This window comes from Pteropus medius, unplaced genomic scaffold (genome assembly GCF_902729225.1).
Source record: "Pteropus medius unplaced genomic scaffold, Ma_sr-lr_union100, whole genome shotgun sequence".
Taxonomy (NCBI): domain Eukaryota; kingdom Metazoa; phylum Chordata; class Mammalia; order Chiroptera; family Pteropodidae; genus Pteropus; species Pteropus medius.
The window spans coordinates 9002456-9019246 of NW_024354502.1; the positions used below are offsets into that span (position 1 = coordinate 9002456).

Here is a 16791-nt window from a genome sequence, read left to right on the forward strand (position 1 = left end):
ATGCTTTTGGTTTTGTGCTTTTTGAAAACGGGGTTGGAGGAGGAGGAAACACTGTGGGTGAAGGGAGACAAGTGTCATACGTCTATGTCAACATTCAGAAAAGGACACAGCTAAAAGTCTGCAGAGAAAGTAAGTTACTTGGCTATGAGTTGTTTCTTGTTCCTTGGCTTGTATATAATAGAAAATTCACTTTAAGAAAATTTTATTGACTCAAAGTGACCTCTTTCAACCATACATTTGTTGGGGGCTCATATGAATAGTCCTGGTAAGGACTGGGCCTCAGTGCACCCCAACTTAACTTTGAAGCTGTAGCATCACCATCTTTATTTTTCCAAAGATCATTTACAGCCCTTGTAGATCCTTTCTTTCTCCGTGTGATATCTACAAGAGGACTTTTTAAATTGTGGTTTTTTAATTTTTAAAATTGGATGGTAAGTCCGAAGCAAGATAATGTCCAAAAATTTCATGTAGACTAGGCCCAGCACATATTTTTTTGTGTGTCATAGTGAAACCACAGTGTGTTGTTGATTTTCAAAAGCAGTTTTGCAACTCATCTCTCATTGCCTTTAACCCTTAAATATTTATAATCATATATAATATTTAGGTTATATGAAAACTGTTATGACTTTAAAAATAAGTTTTTATTAAAGTCTCATAAAATCTGTGTGTCATGATTTTCTAAGCTATAGAAGAGGAAATGGAAGCAGCCCACTCAACCCCCAACGATGTAGAAACTCATCTCTCCACTTCTGTGTCTACATCCTCAGAAATAGATAAGTTGGAGCAGTGATGACTCCACAGGACAATAAGCCTCACACCCCTTAGTTTCTTCCCCAGCTGAGAGAAACCTTCATTTTCATTCTTATCCTTATCCAGGGGCTGGTAAGGTAGGTGAGACTAGATGAAAAAGGAATTCGAAGGTTTGCTACTGATTACAGAGTTGTTTTTACCTCTTGCATTCTGAAAATAACGCTATTATAAGATTATTTGTATTCAGGCTATTTGAGGGTAGACAGTAAGATTACAGAATATTTTTTAGAGAAATGCAGTTTTTTAAAATATTAATGCATGCTGGAGGCCTTGCTTTAGTTTATAGAAAGACCATTACTTATACTTCACATATCCAATGAACAGTGTGAAGTCGTCATAGCATTTTGACTGGGATGAGCTCTCACATCTTTCTGGATATGGGAAAACTAAGCATCAGAGAAGGATCATTAATTGGCAGCAAGATTCTCCATAGGAGAGATATCAGCTGGCATGAGAACCTAGATCTCTACATTCCAAGTCTTTTCTTCTTTTCTACTGTTGCAAGTTGGCAGACTCTAACTTCTGCTTGTGTTATAGCTAAATTGTACATTAAGAGATGTTTTGGAAGTACTGATTTTTTTTAAAAAAATTGTCCTATAAAATCGTATTTGTACCATCAGTCGCTTGGCAATCTCGGCCCATCTCCTTTCCTAGCTCTTTAAATAAATGGTAATTTTAGTCTGGCTCTTCTTTTACTTGTGATATTGAAGCATTTCATTTGTAAGTTAAATTTGATTAAACTTCATTAGCCAAATCACTGATTTTGCTTTACTTTGAAAAAGTTATGGAATTTTAAAGCAGTAAGAGATGATAGCAATACTTTTATCCCAAATTTATATGAATCTGTTAAGCTAGCTGAGAAGGGGGTCTCATGTGCTAGACAAAAATTTAAGATAAAAGGTAATTGATATAAGATTATTATATTAATTTTATACTGCTTCTTGAGTCTATCATATTGTATAAAAGGAAAAAATTTTAAAAACCACATAATTCTTGAGTAATTGATGACGTGGCTGCCATTTTTTTAATCATGAGATATAGAACCTTCCTTGGAAAAAGCAGATTTTATCATTTCTTTGCCGAGTAACAAAGTGTTGAAAAATAAGACCTTGTCCATCTAAGAAAGGTTCTTTTATACCTTATGATCCTAAAACTATAACCCTATAACCAAGGAAGTGACAGACATGTAACTTTAGTTTTGTTAAAACCCGATTGAGTTATAAAAATGAAATGGTTAGATTCCAAGTTAAGCAAATATATTTCCTCAACATAGTTATGCATTCATTATAATAGAAAAGGCTTGGATATTATGTTGACTACAAAATATTCTCTTGTATCACATATTTGCTTCTCATTATCGAATGATATTGCTTTTTAAAATTATTTATTGTTAGTTTGCACCTATTTTTCTGGTAATGCTGCTTTAAGTTAATAATATACATTATAGTCATTAATTTGACAAAAGTAAAAGTCATCCAACTTTTTTGTTCCATATGTGGAGATTAAAATAAAATTCTGTTCTAATGGAAAAAAATCTATTAACACAAAGCAACACAGACAAGAAAAAGTAATTCTTCTAAAAATTTAGCATATGCAGCAGGGGGCACCAGATGAAGGCAAAAATGAATTCTTATATTTTAATTCAGCTACAGCTTGTATCCTGTTCATATTTAAATAATGTGGTGGTTAATTGTTTCCTCATTAGTTTTCTTGATGATTTTAACTTCTCAGTTCTAAAAGCTGTGTTGAAGAAGACACTGATAACAATTCTCCCTTAATAATTTTAATGAAACTTCTTACAACCACCAGTTTAGTAATTGCACAAGTTTTTTCTTAAACGTTTACTGTTTTTAGGCTTTTAAAAAGAGGAGTGGAAACTACATTTAATACTAATTCCTTGTTTAGAACAAGGTATTATTATTTTGTTTTTACTATCTTTTCTACAAAATATTTTTTTCACTAATGAAAAAGGGAAAGCTCCAGTGATTTGAAATGACTCGAAAGCTTAATTTATTTTCTTTGTATGTGTACTGAATGAATTTTGAATCTGGAAACCTGTTCCCTTTAGCTGATAAACAGTTGTGTAGAAATTCGTTTCCAGAAATGCCTGTTTTTAATACTGGTGGCATCATTAGCTTCTCCTTTATCCCCTCCCCCCACCATCTAGTCCAGTATCAGATGGAAATGATGCGGAGCCTTCGCCATGTAAACATTGACCACCTCCACGTGGGCTGGTACCAGTCCACCTACTACGGCTCGTTCGTCACCCGGGCACTCCTGGATTCCCAGTTCAGTTACCAGCATGCCATTGAAGAATCTGTCGTTCTCATTTACGGTTTGTAGGAGTTTCCTTTATTATTCTTTTCTTTCCTTAATGTTATTACTACTATTTTTGCTTTCTGTCTTTTTGCCTTCAGAGCAGCCTGGCAGGCCCTCTCAAGTAAATACCAACCCTGTTTCTGCAGCAGCCTCAGCAGCAGCAAAGTCTAGACAGGGTTTCCTTCTTTCTGTTTATTTTTCTTGCTATCAGAGCCCTGATGTGTACATTTTGGAATGCTGGAGTAGCTGCTTCATTTTTATTCCTCCCTCTCCCCTCCCTCATTTGAAGGGGCTGGTGGAACTAGACCAGATGTCTAACAAACCCCGATTGCTAGAGTGTCTGGCTCTGTACGTGACTGACCAATCATAGCGCAGTGTGCCAAGTTTTTTTTTTAATACCTCTGACAGCAGCGTACAAAACCTGGACTGTTTCTTAGCACAAAGATTTTTTTCTTTTCGGCCTATTTAATGGTGTTTCCTCAAACTCTCCAGACCAGATGTTCTGTGCTGTATCAGAACTGTAGGCAATTTAACAGCTTTATAGCCTTCCCCCTCCCCAAACACTCACAGTTTGCCATATCTGGCAGACTTGCGTATAGTTTCCAGCTGAGAAGTAAATGTAACGTCCTGAGTATCTGTCAGAAAAAATACTAATGAATACGATCAATCTTATGAGCTGCCCCAAAATTGTTTCAGTATGTTAACAATTGGATTACAGTAAAGAACAAGTTGTTAAAGTGTACTTATATTGGCTGGAAACATTGCATCATCAGACCTTGATGAATTTTCCACTTGTTTCAATCTATTTTGGTTTTCATTTTATCACCTATTGCTAAAAGTTTCACTGTGTTAAGTTTCAGACAACATGAATGTTAACACAGGTTTTAGGTGAATATTGGCACGCCGGAGCCGTTATCATGCAGCGGGTGCTAAGCTCCCTTTCTTGTGGAGTGTTTAAGCGGTTGGTTTCGACGAAATGAGTTTCTCTAAAACTAAAAAGACACTTTTGTGATAGCACTTTGACTTCGGTGGTTTTGTTTTTAAATTTGTTTTAGCTAAGAAATTTGAACAGTGGTTATTAGAGTGGATAAATTTGTTTGTAGGGCTGTTCATTTAAGTGAGCTGACCGAAGAACTTGAGGTTTCACATTTAACATTCACCAGTATTTTCCTTTATGTAAGGTGTATCGAACATATGATATATTTAATTTCCATCAAGATTACTGGTTCTAGCCGAGGAATAGATTTGAAAATAACTATATTTCGAATCTTCTGTTTTTGCTTTAGGAAGGAAGTTATTCTACCTATTATACGTAGGGTGATAGGTTTCTCTCTTTTCACTTATTGTTTACTATACTGGTTTGAATCTGCTTCAAATTGTGTTCTGATTATTTATTTTGATCTTCATTTTGCAAAGATTGTAAGCTAAGTAACAGAATATGCCTAGAACCAATGTCATTTAAACATTGGTACTGACAAAATTCTTAGTAATTTCTTTCTCTTTTCCTTATTTGAGATCCCATAAAAACTGCCCAAGGGTCTCTCTCACTGAAGGCATACAGACTGACTCCTAAACTGATGGAAGTTTGTAAAGAGAAGGATTTTTCCCCTGAAGCGTAAGTGTTTGGGGACCTATAAGGCATATGGTAAATGACTGGGTGTTTTTCTTTTAAGATTTTACTCTGCCACATATATTGAAAGCTCAGTGGTGCTGTGGTAATGCTTTTGCCATGTGGACGGTGGACGTTTTCTGCATGGCCAAGTGCTACTTGATTTCTCCCTTTCCATGTTTAAACTATTCTTTATGGAATGTCTCATCTGTTCACACCAAGAGTGAATTCAGTTAGAGTGGGAATTAATTAGCTACTGGATTCGAAGGAATAAATGATTAAATAAAGGGAGATGATATGAATGATTACGGATCGTAAACTCAGTGTCAGTACGGTTGTGAACTGTGTCTTATTTTCTGAGCTCCTGTTTCGTGGTGGGTATAAACGTTTTAAGGATTTCGTAAGGAATGTGGCTTACTGGAAATTTTATGGGTGACAGGTATGCAGAGAATTAATCAATAAAGCTGTTTTGTGATCCTACACAATGGCATTGAAATATTTACATTAAAAATTTAAAGAAATACTCAGGATTCTTTAATTTTCTATTCATTATAGGAATTTTATTTCTCGTTAAAGTTAGTGGCTTTGACTTCACGTAAGACAGACAGTTCATTGCTAATTTCCCATTTGGCTCCTAAAGAGATTAAGGGGCAAAGAATTTAAAAAAGGAAAGCTAGCTTGTGAAGAATTTCTGGGTATGGTAGTTATAACTAGACTGGGAGAAGTTGCTTCCTTGCTGTGTTCTGAACCATTGGATGCGGAACACCCTGCGAGTGTTCTGAGTTACTCAGGAGGCTTTTAAAATGAACTTTCCAAGAACTTGAGTGTTTCTCTTTTCTAGCTATTTATTTTAAAGGTTTTAGATACAGATTATATAGTATAACTTCCTATGGGTTTTATATTTTAGTATCAATGAAATTTAAAAGATACCTGATTACAAAGAAAGAATAGTTTCTTTTGCCAAGAATCTTATTTTCTAGGCTTATAGCTCACATTTGGATCATTTTCAGAGTTTTTCAAAACACTCGACTTATTCTTTACTGTAAAACTCATCCTTTCCCTTTTTTAGAGGTACTAATGAAACAAAGATCCCGGAGAAGGCCTGTAATTAGGGAAAATGTATGAAGTAGTCAATTTATCATTTACTTCTGACCACTAGACTAAAGTATTTTTAACATACTTCACAGATTGAAAAAGGGAAGTATCACCTTTGAGCACATGTTTGAAGAAGTGCCGATCGTAATTAAAAATTCACATCTGATCAACGTCCTAATGTGGGAGCTTGAGAAGAAGTCAGCAGTGGCAGATAAACATGAATTGCTCAGTCTTGCTAGCAGGTAAGTGGCCCCGCCTAATGAAAAGTCCCTTTTTATCATTTTCTGCAAGATTCTTTTACTTAGACTTTAACCTATGAAACAAGAAAAAAACTACTTAAGCACATTTTGAGGTTACTAAGACATATGTAATAACATGTAGTACTTGTCCTGCCCTGCTAAGAGTCTAGGAAAAACGCCAAACTGATAAAGTAGAACAGTGTTTGAATACTAATTAGCTCCCTCTTCCGCCTTTGCTGGGCCATTTTTGCTCTGATAAGGTGTAAATGCCATGCGGGAGGGGTTTTTTATTTGACTCATCTTTATTTATTGTACAGTCCTTAGAGGCTTATGGTATTATGTCCAGACATGTAATAATGCTCGGAAGAAAAACAAAAATACTTTTGTTTTACCTGTGGCACTTGCCCTTGTTCAGATGCTGACTTTATTAGTAGAAAGCTTCCAATTAGAATTTTCTGGACCTGGCACTGGCTTTTGCTGTCTGAGACAGTGGTGACATAATTTCCTCCGCTGTGACTGCTTTGGGCTATCTAGTTGCTAAGATATTATTTATTATATTGATAAAATGCTGACTGAAGTGTTCCAAAACAAATTGTTTTCCTTATGGAATTAACGTGTTTTTTCCCCTCACTTTTTTCTCTTAAGTATGAACGGAGTCATGTATATAACTCTTCTGTGCCCTTTAAGCTTGATTACCCGTGATTGTTTTGTGGTGGGGGAGAAAGCTAACAGCAGACCCATAGAATGAAATTGAATGGACAGAGTAGGTAATTAATCGATGTGCGTCGTTGAGTGGCTATAAGAAACACGGTGGTTTTCTTAATCTACCAGTTTGGAAAAGACGCTCAGTTATTTATCAGATTTCCAGTTACCCAGGTTTAGAAGCTTGTCCAACAGAACAACATAAGATTCTTCGCTATAAGACAAGTGGGTTAGATGCGGGAGGACCACAGAGCCCAGCACCGGTCTCCAGGCTCTGGGATGGGTAGAGCTGTGGTCGAAGTGCCACCTTTCATCGCAGAGGCCACTAGAACGTCTTTGCAGGGGACGGAGATGGAAACTGAGTGGAAAGGAGTGCTGAGCGAGACAGCGGGTTGCGAGCCTAATTTGGCACTGGAGAGAGTGCGGCTTGACTGCAAACGTATATTCATACTAGTCCTTTAATTTGTCTCTTTTAGAAGGTCACATTTTTCTTTATTGCTTTTACAAACGCACTCGGCACACCTGTATTTAAAGCTTTGAGCTAAGAGTCTTTTTCAGCATGCAAGGTTACAATTTGATGAATTAAGTATATAGTTATATAGTGATTTTAAATTTACTACGTGAAAGCTTTTGCTTATATAATTTATGTCTTCACCTCTCCCCAAGCTTCCTTTATTGAGCATACAAAACATGTATAGCCCTTCTGTGCTTTAACAGTACCAGTGGGCTGGACTGTAGTGTCTGTTTCTCCAAAGCATCAGTTATAATAGCCAAAAAAGAAAATGTTCCCAGTTGGCCATAGCTACTATAATCTACACAAATATTTTATTGAAGTTTTTGTTTTCTGTATTTTACGTGAAATAGGAAAAGAGGCCCTTTGCTTTCCATGTTATTTAAAGGGTAAATTGGCGTGCCCGTTGGGAGAAGGAACACGAAGTACCCTTGAAGCTGTGGACTGTTACGTCGACCCTAATTGATAATACTATTTTAAAAGCTTTGTTCATCACACATTTTAATTTATAACATTAATAGCATGATGATGGTAATCAGGCCAGTTGCCATAAATTTTTTCTAAGAAACTGCATCAGAAATCATTTTTAAGCAGTTCCTCAAACATTTTGCTTGGTCTTACTTTTCACAACCTACGTGTGGATACCAGTTCTTTGATTTACCCGATAAATTTGTTCGGTGCTATAAATAAAACATACTACATTTCCTTTCGTTTAAAAAAATTCTAATTTTTGATTTTTATTAGATGAGCGTTCAACATTTCATAACAGCCTTTATTAATATTTTAAAAATATGTGTCACAAGCAGTCCTTTTCACACATGAAAAAACAATTGTTTTTATTTCCTCTTTAAAAAAGTAAACTGAGGGTGGGCATCATACGTTAGAGATAATAGGAATTAGCCGACTTATCTCTGCATGTCTTGGTTGACATCTGTTTAGGTTACCTGTTTTCAGTTCTTTGTTTCCTTGGCAATAAAAGAAAAAGCGATTTTATTGAAACTCCTCACAGTCACTCCCTGTTTCAGTATTCTCGTCGAACTGGGACCGAAAAGATTCCCATAAAATTGCCTTTGGTAATGGACCTGCGATTTCCTGGTATCTGTGAAATAGTTATGTGTTACTGTTAATTCTTTTTGCCTTACACAGCCTGTTGTGCAGATTTTTGAGTACTTATTGGATAGATTTCTTATAGTTATATAAATGTTATGAAATATTTTAAGTCCACCTATCTATGCTTGTGTTCTTTCGTTATAATTACATATACCTACAATACGTGCTATTAGCACTTTACGGTGAAACACATTTTTCAGTGGACAGGGACGGTTTATTCTCGTCGCGCCTTTCTCACTGCTAAAATCATTAGAGTCGGCCTCCAAGATTTAATCTGTGGGAACAAATACTTGGTCTTTCTCTGTTTGACAGTAACTCGCCTTCATGATTTTTTCCACTATCACTGTGTACCCCTTCTCTCCATCCCCCTTCCAGTCACCATTAGAAAATTTTGAAAATGTTCAATTCTTCAGAAAAATTGAAAGACTAATGCAGTGAACACCCATAAACCTTTTACCTAGATTCAGTAGTTGTGTGTCATGCCACATATGTACCCTCTCTGTGTGTGCATAAAAAAATGCATACTTCCCCCCTCCCCAAACCCAAACCATTTGAAAGTATATCGCAGACATGACTCTTAACCCCTAAATACTTGAACATGCATCTCCTAGAAATAAGGACATTTAAACTTAAGTCTCCCTCATCTTAAAAAAGCAATCACAAAAAGAGCATCTTTTTACCTCATGCCATCATTATTCATCTTATTTTACCTTTTTGTTTCATTTTTTTCTTTTCTGTAGTCAAAATTCTTAATAGAATTTTTGCATGTTGTAATCTGTTTCCTCATTTCCCACTTATCCTCAAAACTTAGTGTTCCATTTGTTCTGTGTTGTTAGAACTCTCCCTAAAGTCACTATATTATCACTGTATTTGTAGACTCTTAAACATTTAATATGTTGATAACCCTTCCTTCCCCAAATACTTTATTTGGAGTCTGTGAAACGCCAGCTCTTCTGGGCCACTTCTCGTTCCGCACAGTGAGCCGTCTTCTGCTCCTCCGCGAGCAGCCATGTTCCTGGGTCTGTGTGTGTTCCTGGGTCTGTGTGTGCCTGGAGGGCCTTCATCTGACCTCCATGTCGTTTGCTACCTTCGGCCCGGGCCTCGTTCTTTCTGCTCTTCATTACTTTCACAGTTTCTTGTCTTCCTGCTTTTAACCTTTCCTCTTTCATTTGCTAAATGCAAATTGTATGATCATATAACTCCTTTGCTTAAACTTTTTGTCTGATTCCCCACTGTCCTTAGAGTGGAACCCAGAGACTTCCAGGAGTCCGCGCTGTGACTGTCTTCTGCCTCTTTGATTTCATCGCCCTTTCGTTTTCTCTGGTCGCGCCCGTGTCCTGTGCGCCGGTGTACGAATTCCTTGCAGTTCTTCCACTGTGCCTTCCATGCCAGTGTCCGAACGCGCTGCCTGCGCTGCGTGTCTGCGCTGTCCCTTCCTGCCTCCCTGTCTCCAACTCCTGCCTCCGGCTCCTCTTAACTCAAAATTTGTCTGTCACGTAATCCAGAGAGTCTCATTTGATCTACCAAACTATCTTTCATGTTTCTGTTCTATTATAGCAGTTACTGTGTTGTATTCATCTATTTGCCTTCCTCTCTTCTCAAAGTTAAAAGTGAGTCACAAAATTACACTGGAATAAGATAAACATGCAATAACATTTAATTTGAAAAAAGCACTCGATTCCTCGATAGGTTAAGTCATTGGGCCAAGGTTATGTGAGTTGTGCCAGACCTGAGATTAAAGGTAAATTTATTCACACGCGCACGCACACACACCCACGGAGACACATACCACTACTATGTTCTTTGTACTATTTAAGAAAGAGCCAAAACTTTCTTTGTTACAGTTGGAATCCTTGTAGAATCCACATTTGACCAGATATCCTTTCATTCGTTCCCGGCATTCCCAGTAGTCTTCCCTCAGCCCTCCCGTCTGGCCGCCGAAGCCGACCATTCAGCTACTCAGGGCAGGAAACGGAGTCACCTTGATGGCTCTCTCGATTCTGTTTGCTTTTCTCCATAAATGTGTGTGCATGTGTCTAGTTTTTAAAAGTAGAGTTAAAATTTACATAACGTAAAATCCACCATTTAAAAAAGGATGATTCATTGGGTTTTAACATATTCACACTGTTGTGCAGCCATTACCGCTAATTCCAGAACATTTTCATTACCCCAAACAGAAACCTCACATCTCTTAAGCAGTCACTCCTCCCTCCCCCATCCCCTGGGAGACACTAACTACTTTCTGTCTGTATTGGTTTTCAGTTTGGACATTTTATATAAATAGACTGTGCAGTAGGTGTAGCCTTTTGTATCCGGCTGCTTTCACTTAGTATAATGTGTAAGTTTCATGCATGTATCAGCACTTCATTGATTTTATGAGTCAGTAGTATTCTGTTGTGTGGATGTACCACAGTTTATTCATTCATCCTTTTATAGACATTTGGGGTTTTTCCACTTTTTGGCTATTATGAGTAATGCAACTATTAACATATATGTACAAGTTTTTGTGTGAGCGTATGTTTTCATTTTTCTAGAAGTGGAAGTGCTGGGTCATATAGTAACTCTGTGTTTAGCTTTTTGAGGAACCACCAAAGCATCTTCCGCAGCGGCTACACCGTTTTTTCATTCCCATCGTAATGTATGAGCGTTCCAGTTTCTCTCCATCCTTGCCAACACTCCAAATAGACTCTTAACTGATTTCTTGGTTTTCACTCACCAGTCTGTTCTCTGCATAGCAGCCAGAGTGGTCATTTTAAAATTTAAGGCAAAATGTATCACAAATATGTATAATGCTAGGGCACCATTCACACTGAGGCTGAGGGGTCTCATTCACACTATCGGTTGTTGGGTGTTGCGTGGTACAGCTACTCCTTGTGTGTGCTGGTCTGACCTTAACCTGTTACCGTGCTCCGGCCATGCCCGGCCTCGTCTTTTTATCTGTCTAGTTCCTGCACATCTCAGGACTTCAGCATTCGTGCTTTCTTCCGCCTAGATTACTCTTTGCATGACAGATTCCTTCTGATCCTTTGCTTTCAGCCTGTCATCTCTTTACAACTCTTTTCGACCATATTATTTGAAGTGTCTCTCTGCCTTCCCCTTCCTTCATCTCTTCCTTCTCCCAGTCGATGGTAGGCTTCGTGAAGATGGAGACCACAAATGTCTGGTTCACTGTCGTCTCTGTATTTGCTAACACTGAAGCTGGAACATAACAAGTCTTTAGTAATACCTGTTCAAAATGAATGAATGAGTACTATTTGTCAGCTAGGTAATTTTCAAGTAAATCTGTGAAGCAGCAGGCTTTACTATAGTTGCAGGAAGAAATCTGAATCCGGTGGTCAGTATATTAATAAGACGTACATTAGTGACGTGCATTGGCATCACATCGTAAGAAGGTTTTGGTGATTGAGCTGCAGTAGAAATTTCTGGAGAGGAAAAGAAGTGTGAGCAACTGTAATACAGATTCTAGGAAGGGCGAGAGGAAAGAAGCCTTCTTTCTTCATTTGGCTTTGCAGAGTAAGTGCTGTGTTGCTTCTTTAGAACTTGCTTGATAGAGAAATCATGTTTGCATGGTGCTTCCTTTCTATGGCTATCGATTTAAATGTTCTGGAGCAAAATTTAGAAGAGGGGTCACTAAGGAAAAGGGTTCAGGATTACTGAGCTTAGGTTAAATTTGGTTGAAAAGAAAATATACATTGTAGCTATCTCGCCAGGTGTGTTCAGAGTTTGTACCCTGACATGTGCATGCTCTGACAATAAGAAATTGAGCTGTTTCACATATTCTTGTGGTCCCAGTTGTGGATGCAATATGGAAAGTTTAATAACAGGCTGGCTCACATTCTTTCCTCTACCCGTGCTTTCGTGTGTGTATGTGCTCTTGTTCTTTAGCAAATGGCAGATCGGTTTAATATCCCCGAACTGTTCAGAGCAGTGGCAGAGCTATAACTTTACAGTGACATGTCAGTATATTTATATTTCATATTTACATTTCAGCAATCATTTGGGGAAGAATCTACAGTTGCTGATGGACAGAGTGGATGAAATGAGCCAAGATATAGTTAAATATAACACATACATGAGGAACACGAGTAAACAGCAGCAGCAGAAACACCAGGTTGGTATTATGGGTGAATTCAACCAACAATTCATTGCTAAGTACGAGGCTTCAAGAGTCATCTTCAAAATGATCTAAATTTTATCTTTGAAAAGTATTGACTATTAGCTGGTAACTCTATATCATATTTAACCCTTTTCCCATTTAGGAAAAAAAATGCCACTCACTGCCGATGTTCATTTAACATGCGTAGGAAATGCTACATTTTCTAGGATTTGACATTTTCAGCAATCAAGAATTACTATATTTGTAAATGGAAATACCACTACTGAAAGCAGAATGCTATAAATAGAATGATGTCATTTGTTTCCAGAGTATCGATATACTAGAGGGATGAGAAAAAAATCATAAAAGCAAGATACTTCGTGGCAGACTTTGGGGTCAGGTTAGGACTGTGACCTGCACGTTATCTTGGAGTAAACGCTGCAGCTGCGAGTGCCACCAGTGAGCGTTCTCAGAGCGCACGGGAAATGGGTTAAAAAATTATTCTTTGTGTAGTATGCCCTAATATATTATTTACAAGTTATACTTAGAAATACCTGTCTTAAAAGGAACGAGTATATTGAGCTCAGAGTGTAATGCCAAGGTTATGCAAATAAGAGTTACATTTATTAAGAAAATCAGAGGCAGAGAGATTCTAGAGTGTCACAGCTCATTTCTTTACTAACTATAATTGGTTTGGTAGTGGCTCATTGCAGCATAGTTAGCAATCTTCAGTTCATTTAAAAAACTGAGCAATTGTGATGAAGAGCAAGCAGTTTTGATAGGAAATAATAGACCAACTGCTGTGAAATAGATAGTATGATACAGATAAAAACGCTAGAATTACCTGACTATTCTCATATGCACATATATACTACTATGGCCAGTTAACCTTTTCTTTATTAGTGTTGCCTGAAGGCCACGTGATTTTCACAGTTCTTGGAATATTTTTAACATTGCCCTGAAATGTGAACATTTGATTCATAGATAAGTGGATTCCAGAATGTTTACCTGTGAGAGTATTTGCATGTGACTACTCTGTACTTAAACAAGGTGGTGTTAACAATAGAATTCTCAGCACAATGAAGTAGATCAGAGAATATCATATGAAAAAAATTGTCCTACTATCAGTGTCCATGTATTTAATGAAATGTAAAATACTTTGTTTCCACCATACTTAGAATTGTAAAACACACATACATCTATAAAGTATCCTTTTTAACTGAAAACATGGTGAAGATGGTGATGGCGAAAATCTCTGTAAAACTGAGAAAAAAACAAAACCCAGCTTGATTTTGTTCTCCTTCTGCTTCTCCCTTTAGTTAAAGCACTCAGCCCAGGGTATCAAATTGAAAATCTGTCATCTATGAGACAGTTGATTCTGGAAATGAATCTTACAGATATTTTCTTAGAATTCTAATATATCATAAAAGTTTTCATTTGATGATTATTCTTATTAACCCTTTTTAGATTTATCTTCTATTCTCGTACCCCATAATAAATGTAGGAATTTTTGCAAAGTAAGTTACTGTAGGAAGCACCGTCACTTCCCTTGGTTTTCATAGGACTCCAAGGACTTAAAATTTTACTAGCCCATTTGGTTTTTCATTACCTGACCTTTTAAGGTTGTGTGTGGGATGTTATTTCCCCTGCTGTTGTGAGCCATCCACAACTATTAGAATCATGATGATGTTATTATCAGTGTTACTGTTATTTTGGTCGGTTGGGATGATGTTGAAAGAATTCCCCAACGTGGTAGTTCATTACTTAGTTATTAGAGTTAAGATGAGTCGTACTCGTGATGCTGTCATTGTTACTCCCTTTCACTCACTAATCATGAGCTTCTTTGCCTTTCAAGCATCCTGTGTCTCACGTAACCAATTTTGTTTTTCTGAACCCTAAGAGTTATAGACTCTTCGAGCTCAAAGCGACACTAGAGTTGACAACAAAGGAATTTTCTTCTAGTGTTGCCATCTTTAGCCCCTTAGAAGCAAGAGTTATCAAGGGTTGCAATTTATAAAACAGATTGAAATTCAGAGCAATGGGGTTTTACTGGTTGCATAAGTGAAGGAGGTCTTTTTTTCTCTTCGGATAGAGAAGAATAACCAAATCGTTTTCTGTCTGAATTTTAGTATCAGCAGCGTCGCCAGCAGGAGAATATGCAGCGCCAGAGCCGAGGGGAGCCCCCGCTTCCTGAGGAGGATCTGTCCAAACTCTTCAAGCCGCTGCAGCCTCCAGCCAGGATGGAGTCTCTGCTCATTGCAGGTAGTTAGTACGCCGGTGCAGAACATGGCTGCCGTTCTCTGTTCTTAGAGAGATTTTAAAATGATCGAATGATGAATTTGAATCTAGCACCTATAATTTCTGAAGTTTAAGAATGTCTTAGTCTTTGTAATTTTTAAGGTCCTTTCAGGGCTTCACTCTGTGTTTATCCAAACATTTTTGAGATGGCATTATAAACTTTCAAAAATAGGAAGGTTTTGTTTGAGTTATCTTTCATGGAAACTAAGAAAAAATTTTTATAATCTCATAATGTGAAAAAGATCATTTTGCTGGAGCCATTCACTTTTTACAGTTTAGCATAGCACCGAGCCCAGGTCTGTATGCGGGCGTTTGAACTGAATTGCATTTTCTGACTTGAAGAAGAGTATTTCCCTTACTTCGATTTAAGTTGTAGCGACGTGAGTGTGATTCTGGATGGACTTTTCTCTGGGGGTGCTCTACACTTAACACCTCCTTTAAGTGGTGGAGAGCGTATGTTTTACACTAGGACTTGATTTTAAATACATAACATGCATGCTCTTTTTTAGCTAGAAATACTTCATTTCTGTATAAATGCTGTTAAATACTGTCTGATTCAGCCAGTTGTCTGTGAGACATTTACTAGAGTGAAAATCCTACTCAAAGCTGATCTTCCATAATTTCTCAATTCTATCGATATATTTTTAGGATGGAGAGAAAAATCTAAATTCCATAAAACTTTCTAGTACACATATCATTCATATTTCGGAAACTGAGACACATTCCTTTCTTAAGGTCCAGTGCCAGCAGAATTATACTTTTTATACTTTCAAAAAAAACCGTCACCGTTGCAGCAGATTAGGTCATCAGTGTTAAGACTTAAGGCCAGTGACAGAGTCCTTTCTTCCTGAGGCTCGGCCCTCTGCCCTGCTCCACCTTGGCTTGCAGGGAGGAGCGGCCCTTCAGTTCCCAGAGTGGGGCGGCGGTGCGGGGCAGGGGGGACCTGCTCTACTTGTTCACGTCCAGGGCAGGTCGCGGTTCTTTCTACCTGGCTCAGCAGAGCGGGTTCCGCTTTCTCACTCGTCATAGTGCAGTGCTGGTCCCATCAGCATCCTTAGTACATCTTGACTAGCAGCTAATATGTACTTAACTGCTGATAGTGTTTTAAAAAGTTGTCGGTTTTTTTCCTTCTCCATGGAACCAGAAGTGGAAGATAGCTTAAGAACATAATATTCTTTATTATCCCTGTAGAAAATTAGAATTGATTCTTATAACTTCTCGACTCAAAACAAAATAAAGTACTGGTGATGCTGTATTATGCTGATATTCTTGTTCGAGCAGCATTCTGGGTCATTTGTAATTTGTGGAACATTACGCCTCTTCTTTCTCACTTTCTCAAATGTACAGGCCAGATTAATACTTACTGCCAGAACATCAAGGAGTTCACTGCCCAAAACTTAGGCAAACTCTTCATGGCCCAGGCGCTTCAAGAATACAACAACTAAGAAAAGAAAGTTTCCAGAAAAGGAGTTAACATGGACTCTTGAGATCACATTGGGGCAACTCTTGGAAGAAATATGTTTGCATACTGAAAAGTCTTTTTAGCCAATAATAAAGTATAAATAAAACAGTCTTGCCTACTCGCTTATTTGGTTTTAGACATATTTTATCTAGCTTCTTCTTTTTGTTTTTATTATACCTATTAATTTCAAAAAGAGAAAACAAGCTTTACCAAAAGCCTTACGAGGCTCAGACCTGCAGAGCCCATCACCTTCGCCACCTCTGGTTTGCCACATTTCGGCCACATAGTTCAGTAGTAATCGTTTCTCCTGACTCAGAAGACGCCCTGGCACCCACTGTGGATTCTAGTACTTCATGTCCTTGTCCTTCCCCCAGCACCCCGGCCCCAGACCCAGAAATGCTTGGAGTGCTCCCAGGGGTCCACGTTTTTGTTCCTTTACGTGATGGTTGACAAGTCCTCATGCTCGTAGGCCATTGGGCATAAGAATTTAAAAAAAAAAAAAATTATTTCACCAAAGGACTATATTTTGTGTGAAAATGA

At 37.8% G+C, this 16791-nt stretch overlaps 1 protein-coding gene across 1 annotated transcript in view; it reads left to right on the forward strand.

Annotated features, from left to right (window-relative positions):
• EIF3H (eukaryotic translation initiation factor 3 subunit H) overlaps positions 1-16361 on the forward strand; it is an 85775-nt gene extending 69414 nt beyond the window's left edge. Inside the window, exons 3-8 of the mRNA XM_039853926.1 lie at positions 2978-3145; positions 4645-4744; positions 5926-6075; positions 12386-12506; positions 14621-14753; positions 16137-16361. Of these exons, the coding sequence (XP_039709860.1) occupies positions 2978-3145; positions 4645-4744; positions 5926-6075; positions 12386-12506; positions 14621-14753; positions 16137-16234 (770 nt within the window). The 3' untranslated portion in view covers positions 16235-16361. The remainder of the gene's footprint in view (positions 1-2977; positions 3146-4644; positions 4745-5925; positions 6076-12385; positions 12507-14620; positions 14754-16136) is intronic.
• Positions 16362-16791: the final 430 nt, after the last annotated feature.